At 46.7% G+C, this 10,000-nt stretch overlaps 2 protein-coding genes across 11 annotated transcripts in view; both read left to right on the top strand.

Moving 5' to 3' along the window:
• The window catches only part of zmp:0000001167 (protein phosphatase 1 regulatory subunit 12A), a 30,842-nt gene extending 27,022 nt beyond the window's left edge, over positions 1–3,820 (top strand). For 5 of the 6 annotated variants that reach the window (XM_062547029.1, XM_062547027.1, XM_062547030.1 and 2 more), the window contains 7 exons: positions 1–36; positions 260–282; positions 479–542; positions 820–924; positions 1,194–1,247; positions 1,696–1,746; positions 1,933–3,820. The exon at positions 1–36 is cut by the window's left edge and continues 15 nt beyond it. In XM_062547029.1, the coding sequence (XP_062403013.1) occupies positions 1–36; positions 260–282; positions 479–542; positions 820–924; positions 1,194–1,247; positions 1,696–1,746; positions 1,933–2,019 (420 nt within the window). In that variant the 3' untranslated portion in view covers positions 2,020–3,820. The remainder of the gene's footprint in view (positions 37–259; positions 283–478; positions 543–819; positions 925–1,193; positions 1,248–1,695; positions 1,747–1,932) is intronic. The other variant, XM_062547026.1, reaches the window with a different exon arrangement.
• Positions 3,821–8,475: 4,655 nt separating this feature from the next.
• Positions 8,476–10,000, top strand: part of pgghg (protein-glucosylgalactosylhydroxylysine glucosidase) — an 11,164-nt gene continuing 9,639 nt past the window's right edge. The window contains exons 1-3 of one of the 5 annotated variants that reach the window (XM_062547024.1): positions 8,476–8,539; positions 9,042–9,102; positions 9,536–9,807. In XM_062547024.1, the coding sequence (XP_062403008.1) occupies positions 9,555–9,807 (253 nt within the window). In that variant the 5' untranslated portion in view covers positions 8,476–8,539; positions 9,042–9,102; positions 9,536–9,554. Of the gene's footprint in view, positions 8,540–8,861; positions 9,103–9,532; positions 9,808–10,000 lie in introns of those variants that run through there. The other 4 variants (XM_062547020.1, XM_062547023.1, XM_062547021.1 and 1 more) reach the window with 4 other exon arrangements.

Genomic DNA, 10,000 nt, shown 5'->3' with positions numbered 1-10,000 from the left:
CTGAGTGGAGAGGAAGGAAATGGGCAGGACCCACAGGTGTGTGTGTGTGTGTGTGTGTGTGTGTGTGTGTGTGTGTGTGAGTTCCAAAGAAGTGATTGTGTCTGTTCTGCTGTTTGCATAATATTTTCGTGTTTGTGTGTGTCCCTGTGTTCGAGTGTCTTTCAGTGTTTGTGTGCGTGTGTGTGTGTGTGTGTTCCAAAGATGTGTGTGAAAGTGTTTGTACCAATTGGATGACAGTACTGTATCTGTTATTTTCCAGACGGACAGGCGAACGGGCAGCAGGTAAGAACCTCAACGTGACCTCATAAACTTTCTGGTGTGTGTGTGTGTGTGTGTGTGTGTGTGTGTGTGTGTGTGTGTGTGTGTGTGTGTGTGTGTGTGTGTGTCTGTGTGTCTGAGTGTGTATGTGTATGAGAGAGAAAGAGTTTGAGAATATGTTTGTTTAGGTTATCAGTAAGTGTTTTTCCTTGTCTCATAGGTCTGACCAGTCTTTCAATGACTGTATCATAGGAAGGGGATCTGAAACAAAGGACTACAAGAAGGTGTGTGTGTGTGTGTGTGTGTGTGTGTGTGTGTGTGTGTGTGTGTGTGTGTGTGTGTGTCCGATGCTGCCGTGAGGCATCGACTTATCCTGAGAAAACACTGTTTACACTCCCTATATCATGTATACTTTTTTACTTTCTTTCCTCTTTCTTTTCCACCCTTTCTCTCTCCCCCTCCCTCCATCTCTCTTTTCTCTCTCTTTCCCTCCGTCTTTCTCTCTTTCTGTCTCTCTCTCTCCTCCCTCCATTCTCTCTCTCTCTCTCCCTCCATCTGTAGTTGTTTGAGGAGATGTCCAGAGAGAACGGAGCACTTCAGTCACAGCTGCAGGACACACAGAGGACAGTCACCCAGACCAGGATGGACCTGGACAAAGCAACTCAGGTGCGCACACACACACACACACACACACACACACATATGCATGCATGCACACACCCACAGACTAGAATGGACCTGGACAACGTCACACAGGTGCACACACACACACACACACACACACACACACACACACACACACACACACACACACACACACACACACATATACACATATACACACACCTAAACACACACACACACATACACACACACACACATTATTGTGAGATTGAGTGTTTGTCCCATCCTAAGTGTGTATGTTGTTTGTTAAGCAGAGACAGGAGAGGTTCAGTGACTGTTCAGCCCTCCTGGAAATGGAGAAGAAGGTGAGTCTGATGGGAGTGACCTCAAACCTCAGAGGCCAATGAGAATCCGTTAAAATCCTGGAATTATCCAATCAGTAATCACTAATAATGCAGAGTTAAGGAGTTACATTTAGAAAATAATGCGGTAAGTAGAAAAAAAAATGCAACTTTCTGTAAAGCCTTGAATTTGTGTGGATTTGCACAATCACAAAATCCTGTAAGGACTGGCCAGTTGTGTTCTATCTTGGACTGACCAGCTGTGACCAGCTGTCATTATATGCTGCATTGCACTGAGGTGTTCAAGTTACATGAACTCTCTCTCCCTCTGTCTCTCTCTCCCTCCCTCCCCTCTGTCTCTCTCTCTCTCTCTCTCTGTCTCTCTCCCTCTCTTCACCTCTCTCTCTCTGTCTCTCTTTCCCTCCTTCCCTCTCTCTCTCTCTCTCTCTCTCTGTCTCTCTGCCCATCTCAGGAGCGGAGAATGTTGGAACGCCGTGTGGCAGAGTTGGAGGAGGAGCTAAAGGTAAGAGATGGCAGTCCTTCCATCCCTCTCATTGGCTTAGCAGACTCAGTGCTCGCCCCTGATTGGCTCCCTTGAGGTTCACTGAGGTCATTGTCACAGCAGGAAAAAAAATATCATGTCTCTGTGTTTCTATTTGTACTTATTGGTGTGTGTGTGTGTGTGTGTGCGTGTGTGTGTGCCGTGCAGGTGTTGGGGGATTTAAGAGCAGATAATCAGCGGCTGAAGGATGAGAATGGCGCTCTCATCAGGGTCATCAGTAAACTCTCCAAATAGATGGACACAGCAGTCGAGAGGAAGAATGACCGAAAAGGGCACGAAACACTCTCTCTCTCTCTCTCTCTCTCTCTCTCTCACTCTCTCTCTCTCTCTCACTCACACACACACACTCACACACACACACACACACACACACACACACACACACACACACACACACACACACACACACACACACAATATCTCTTTCCCTTCCTCCTCACATCCCTTCAAGTGCCAAAGAAAGAGAGCGAGTGAGAGAGAGACAGAGGAAAGAAGAATGCCTTGTTTGTACCAGCATAGTTCACAGCTGAAATAGAGACTGCTTCTATGATATATTTTTGTGCGTGTGTGTGTGTGTGTGTGTGTGTTCACTGCCTACACATACCTGGGCCGAGCGTACACACACACACACTCACCAAGGACCTGCCAACAATGGCAACCAATTTTCCGTGACCAATCAGAGGAGAGAGACTGAAGGAGTTCAAATAGAACACCTCTCTTACACACACACACACACACACACACACACACACACACAGGGATTGGCACAGTTGCTGTCCTTATTGTTTGACAAGTCATACACACGCACATTCTCTCTACCACGCGTTCCATCCGTCAGGGGTAGTTGAACCCTGAGGATCACCAGCACTCTTGGTGTGTTTTAACCACATACACACACACACACACACACACACACACACACACATACATACACACACACACACTTAGTAGAGGGTTTAACACGTCACAATGCACAGTCCATGTAGGGATCAGTATTGATTTTATGTAGCAGGCTCACACTAACTGATGCCCTAACCATGAACCCTTCTCCAAACAGCCAGCTCCAGTTAAAGTCCCCTCCAGCACACACACACACACACACACATACACACACAGACTGACACACACACACACACACACATGCATATTCCCACACATTATATTTATTTATATCTGTGCACCTAGTCACCCACCAGGGATCAGGGAACCCCGTGGGACCACACAAACAGAAAGGAGGAGTTCCCACTTCCCACTTGTAACACTTCCCAGTTCCCACTTGTCCCACTTCTCACTTATTCCCTTTAACTGCCCTGCGTTCGCTGAGGAGTCAACAAAGCCTTTAGCAGCTGCGCATTGCTGTTTTAAATACACACACACACAGGCAAAACCAGGAAATGGTGAAAAGCTGACTGATGTTATTGGATTTGCACATGGGTGCGGAGTAGTTAGCACTCACAGGCACACTCACACTCACACACACATGCACAGACACACACACACACACACACACACTGAAAGTCACCGCACCGTCCATAGAGGGAACCCAGAAGAACATGGTCTTGACCGCGTGCCTGTTATCCAATCAGGAGCCTCCGTCCACGGTTGCCCCTGCTGAAGGGAACCCAGAGTTTGAAGTGGAAATGCCTTTTAATAATATGCTATGCATTGTTTTTGACTTCTTTTTAAAATTATTATTATTATTATTACTATGGATATCAAGGTAAAGAATGCTGTTTTCATACATGTCTCTTGTGTCCGGTTTTATGTTGGTTGCAAGCTCCTTCCAACTGTTTTCCAGGGAAGATGTTTTGTTATTAATATTATTATATTATTGTTATCATTATTGATATTATTATTATTATTATTATTATATTGTTATTGTCATTATTGATATTATTGATATTATTGATAGTATTATTATATGTACAAATATGATTCTTATGAAGTGCCAACCTTTGTGAATGGAAACTTGTTATCCTCTCTCTTTTACACATGTTTTTCCTAATATATGATATGGATGTCTGCACTTAATAAAAGCCATTGTGTGTACGATGAGGAATTGCCTGTCTTTTGTGCGCGTGTGACTCATTGTTTTTATTGTTGTGTGTGTGTGTGTGTGTGTGTGTGTGTGTGTGTGTGTGTGTGTGTGTGTGTGTGTGTGTGTGTGTGTGTGTGTGTGTGTGTGTGTGTGTGTGTGTGTGTGTGTGTGTGTGTGTGTGTTTGTGTGTCAAGCTAAGGCAAATTTTATTTCTACAGCACGTACAGACGCTGAGCTGCACCAAAGTGTTTCATAGTAAAGTGTAAAGAACAAATAAAAGACCTTAAGGCACAAAACAAGGAAAAAAGCAAAGCGGCTACAGTGTACAGACAATGACTGTAGGAGTAATACAAGAAACAAGTAATACAAAAAGGAGAGACAATTGAAAAGGTAACCATAGGACACTGTGCATGGGCGCTTAAAAAGGGGGACCCTAAGTAAAAGCAAGTGAAAAGTGAAGGCGCTGTCAAAAATCACCCCCCGATTTGTGTACGTGTATGTGCTTAAAATATTTCCTTAGAATTTTGGTGACAAACCTGATAGAATGTGTACTTTAACCTTCGGTTTTCAAGTCAGGTAACTGAAGCTAAAGTAAATGTCATCCATATACCGTAGACAAAAATATTCAGTTACAAAAACATTTGTTCACATTTCACTGAAAGTTTGCCTGAGAATGCTTGACTGCTGCCCACTTTGGCTAGGGCTGGGCGAAATGACCTAGATTTTTTTTTTTTTTTTTCACAAAAAACTGATTGATCGATCATGATTTTAATCAACACCTCCCCCCACAAACTACAAGAATCGTTCAAAACAAGTTACAGTGTGACTTTGTTTTGTTTAAATTTTCCCTCTGGAATTTTAACCTATCGGGTTTGGTAGTCGGCCTTATAATCCTTTGGTGGTAACAGACAAGTTAAATGGAGGATACAGTGCAGATATCAGCCTACTCTGGCAGTATCATTAGTTTATTCATTGTGCAGTAGGCCTAAGCCTCTATGCGTATGGATGAGCTCACTAATGAGCTCCATTACTTTTGACGTCAGAACCTACTTATGTTTGCTGCCCATCATCAGATGGGTAAAGGTTAACGACATTGGACATAGCCTATGCCAGATATTTTTTTTAGTGATTGAATTTAAAGAGAAAATTTCACAATTTCATAAAAACAAACAGATTTGATTTATTATTATTATTAATAATAATAATAATAATAATAATAAACTTGATTTCCAAATTAAATAAATAAAAAATTGCCCAGCCCTAACTCTGGCATTGAGGTGGTTCTGATTTGGCCACTGATCTGGTCCTGCAGGGCTTCTGATTTAGTCTGGAGCTGGACCTGCATGCTGTCCGTCACTAGCTGGTGTCCCAGGCCTGGCTGTGCCTGCGGTAGCTCGTCACTAGCTGGTGTCCCAGGCCTGGCTGTGCCTGCGGTAGCTCGTCACTAGCTGGTGTCCCAGACCTGGCTGTGCCTGCGGTAGCTACTAGCTGGTGTCCCAGGCCTGGCTGTGCCTGCGGTAGCTACTAGCTGGTGTCCCAGACCTGGCTGTGCCTGCGGTAGCTACTAGCTGGTGTCCCAGACCTGGCTGTGCCTGCGGTAGCTACTAGCTGGTGTCCCAGGCCTGGCTGTGCCTGTGGTAGCTACTAGCTGGTGTCCAGGCCTGGCTGTGCCTGCGGTAGCTACTAGCTGGTGTCCCAGGCCTGGCTGTGCCTGCGGTAGCTGGGCAGGCGGATCTGAGGCAGCGCTCGGTCTTCAGCACACGCCCGACTGCCTGGAAACCTGCAAATGACTTCACTAATCACATTAGCCAAAGCCCTCAGAACCAAACCTAAGACCTGCAGCCCATCAAACACACCCACTGAACCTAAAGCCTCTCAAGTGTGTGGGTTAGTGTGTGTGTGTGTGTGTGTGTGTGTGTGTGTGTGTGTAGTGCTGTTGGAAGGGTGCCTGTGAAAGGAAAGAGTCTGTCTGTGTGTGTGTGTGTGTGTGTGTGTGTGCACAGTGGTGTTGGAAGGGTTCCTACGAGAAAGGGTCCTTGTGTGTGTGTGTGTGTGTGTGTGTGTGTGTGTGTGTGTGTGTGTGTGTGCACGCAGTGGTGTGTGTGTGATTTGCAGATGGTTGATTTTCTTACAGTGGCAGGTAATACAGAGGCATGTGTGTGTGTGTGTGTGTGTGTGTGTGTGAGAGAGAGAGAGAGGGAGGGAGCATGGAATGGGTGGGTCTTTTCAACCGTTGGCTGCATGAATACGGCTGACGGAGGATATGCAAGAGGACTCATCAGTAGCGTGGGTCTCCAGAGAGATAGAACACCTCTCTTACACACACACACACACACACACAGGGATTGGCACAGCTTCGCTGAACATGAGGACTACCCTCAAGGAACTTCAGAAAATAAATAGAAATTGAGTAATAAAAAAAGAATATGTCTATGCGTGTGTGTGTGTGTGTGTGTGTGGGGGGGGGTGATAGTGGTGGGGTGAGTGTGTTTGTGTGTGTGTTCATTCTTTGGGTTTATTAGTGGAGATGGGTATCCCAGTATGTTTATGTTTCATGCTAAATATAACCCTTCACATAACGCTGCAACTAGCTCTCATGTCCCCTTTCTTTCTCTCTCTCTCTCTCTCTCTCTCTCTCTCTCTCATCATCATCATTGTGTCCTTCTCTCTGTGTGGCTGCTGACCAGATGTCCCTCATCAGGAGAAAAGCGAGTGACAGAGAGGAGGGGGAGACGAGAAGAGAGGCTGAAGGACTGACATTCCCACTGAGGGAGGGAGAGAGAGAGGGGGATAGAGAGGGAGAGAGAGATAAAGAGATGAGAGAGGGGATGGGAGAGGAAGAGGAAGAAAGGAGATGGAAAGAGAAAGATGAGAGGAAGAGAGAAGTGAACTGAGTTGTGATGTGGTGATTTTGTGGCAGAGGTGTGTGTGTGCGTGTGTGCATGTGTGCGTGTGTGTGGTGCGGTTGCCATGTTGTTATTGTCGTCGTTGTTGTTGTTGCAGTATCCTGCTCATGCTCTGCTCGCGCTGGTCCCTTTCCCAGCCCTGGTGCTGCAGATGTCTGGAAAACGGACTGACCTTTAGACGGCAGCCCACCCGCGCAACTCTCTCCCACCCATACACTCATCTGGTTGTCCCATCTATAGTCTCTCTCTTTCTCTCTCTCCCTCTCTCTCTCACAAATACACACACACACACACACACACACACACACACACAATTACATTCACAGACTCACACATGCTGCTTACAGATACAGACACTCGCTCACTCACAGACCAACTCACACGCATTTGCACTCACACCAACATATGTGCACACACACACACACACACACACACACATATACAGACATATGCATGCACACACACACACACACACACACACACACACACACACACACACACACACACACACACACACACACGTTTACTGACCCACACATGAACATTTGGACTCATGTGCGCACACACACACAGACACACTCACAGAGAGAGAGAGAGAGACAGACAGAGGAGGAAAAGAGTGTCCGCTGTCCTGCTAGGATGGAGCTGCTGACAACAAGGGCCAGTCCTAATAAGGTAGGCCGTTCTGGCTCCCTGTAAATATTCCTTAGGTCTGAGAAAGAGAGCGAGAGAGAGACAGAGGGAGAGAGGGACACAGAGAGAAGCAAAGAGGGGAGGAAAGGGGGAGGACGAGGGGAGCGGATGGATTGCAGCCTTATAAGGACAAACCCCAGTGTTTCCCAGGGTTTGGAGCGCTGACCCGCGGCACGCAGCCAGGTCCGCCTCAGCGGCGCCACACCGCCACCTGCTGGCCAACCTACACCAGTGCACAAATCTAAAAAGTCAAGGCAGCTTGCATGCACAAGAGCCACCATTACAGGGTTTTCTTTCTCTCTTTTCTTTCTCCGGAGTGGATGAGTTTGCCAGTGTGGTGGAGTGCCAGTGCAGTGGCTTCGTTCTATTACCCCACTAAGATGTGATGGAAACAATGACTCAGAGGACGCTGGATTGTTTGCATGTCTTAGGCCACTAAAGCATCCGGTTTATCCCCACTTGAGAAATTGAACTCACTGCACTCTTTGTTGACAGAAGTCTTACGATAATAATAGATCTTAATTATAGGCCTACCTAACTTGAGGCTGCTGCACTGCCCTGGAATTAAGAGGTCAGATAGGCCTACAACAGCCCTTGCTTCTGCAGAAGCGGACATCCGACACACACAAAAAAAGACTAAAACAAATCTGGACTTGACCAGATATAGTTTGATTGAGGTTTATCTGTAAGTGATGGACTGTGGAACTGGAAAACAGGAAATGGGCTACGTCTGGTCGGGAATAGAAAACAGTTCAGTATGATCTCCAAAGCTACAGTTTGACCAGATGCTTCATTAAGATGACAAATCACTTCAATTGCAGGCCGATCTGTGCAACAGCTGCGTTGTAGCCAACTCCGTAACGCCCATGTTGATGAGAAAGTGCAGGCAACGCATCCGCAGGGCACGACGAACACTCCCAAGAGACCAATCCCCCTTCGCAGCAAATGAACCTCCTCCTGAGAAATGGGACATGTTCAACATCATCTTGCACACAAAAGGCGAATGATAGATATTGCAGCCTCCTGCTGTAGCATATTGCCTATCCTGAGCTGCTCAGCGGAGTCTAGCCCTTATAATGACTGACATAAAGATAAGTCGCTTTGAATAAATCAATAAGTAAGTTAGTATCCTGGCATATATATTTCAAAATAATAATTGGTGGTAGGCTATTTCTATGTGGTTACGTTTAGCGAGTTTGACCAGAGTCCATAGCCTAAAGTTACAGCCCTAGCTGTCAACTCTTTAACATTACTATTCTGAAATTAAATTGGTAAACAACCCACTCAAATTGACTGAATCATATAGGCTAATTATATTGAATATCTCGAAAACTTTGTAAGCATAGCAAACGGACTGGCGAGAACACGCCCCGTACCCTCGCTCTTTTGGTCGCACTTCTGAGCCCGCCCTCCTCTGCTGGCTTTTCTCAACAAAGTTACTGACATCACATGACCCGCTGCAATATAGTAGCCTAAAATAACCTTTACACCGTAAAAATACTCGTTTAAATGCCCTACAACCCACACAGGCTTACGTTGTGGTATGTTCGTCTACAAACGTCCTGTAACCAGACGCATTTGTTGAGCTGGCTAAACATCACCGTCTTTTCTCTATGCAGGGGCACATTCCATCCACCGGGAGTTTTCACAGGAGCCGACACACCGCCGCCTTCTTTTCACGTAAGCATGCGATTGTCTCCGTCTGCCTCCCTGTTCCAATATTGCAGGGTGCAGATGCTGGCATCATTGCAACACAGAGCTGAAGACGCGTCAGCATGCACGGCTGCGTCCGCGTCCGATAACGCGCTCCTCAGTGCGTGTGTGTTGGTCTTTACGATATGAAACGGAGGGGAATCTCCGCTGCTTTGGTAATGGCCATAGCGGTCACTTACCTGCTCAGCAAACTTCACAGTTCACACAGATGGCTCTCAAAAAGGAACGTAACTATATGATTTTAAACGGTTCTTTTTTGCAGGTATAATGTGACTGGATTTTTGACTAGGCTGGCTATCATATCACAGATCTGTTATAATTTCACATTGGGATGGAGGCTGTTGTTGTCTGTGGCCGATGTAAAGTTTAATGCTGTCCTGTTGTACTCCTGGCCTAGCAGAAGCCAGGGGGCGCCCGTGATGGCCAGTGACCCGAGCGACCCATACATCTTCACCACGGCAACGCTGCCCCCTGACTCCCGCTTCCTGCCTCCGCTGGCCAATGGGCTGCTGGGATGGAGAGTCTACGGCAGCATCATGCACATGGGCGGGATTTATAACGGACAGGCCGGAGACTGTCACCGTGCCGACGTGCCCTGCCCGTTCGCTGTGAAGATGAGGATGGGCGAGGAGGAAGAGGCAACACACACCTACAGCCTGGACACTCGTACAGGTACACACACACACACACACACACACACACACACACACCTACAGCCTGGACAATCGTACAGGTACACTCACAGACACACACACACCTACACCCTGGACACTCGTACAGGTACACACACACACACACACACACACACACACACCTACAGCCTGGACAATCGTACAGGTACACTCACAGACACACACACACCTAC

Source organism: Sardina pilchardus, chromosome 10, assembly GCF_963854185.1.
Source record: "Sardina pilchardus chromosome 10, fSarPil1.1, whole genome shotgun sequence".
In the NCBI taxonomy this organism is placed as follows: Eukaryota; Metazoa; Chordata; class Actinopteri; order Clupeiformes; family Clupeidae; genus Sardina; species Sardina pilchardus.
The sequence above is the reverse complement of the archived record's forward strand: the minus strand, read 5'-3'. Positions and strand labels throughout refer to the sequence as shown.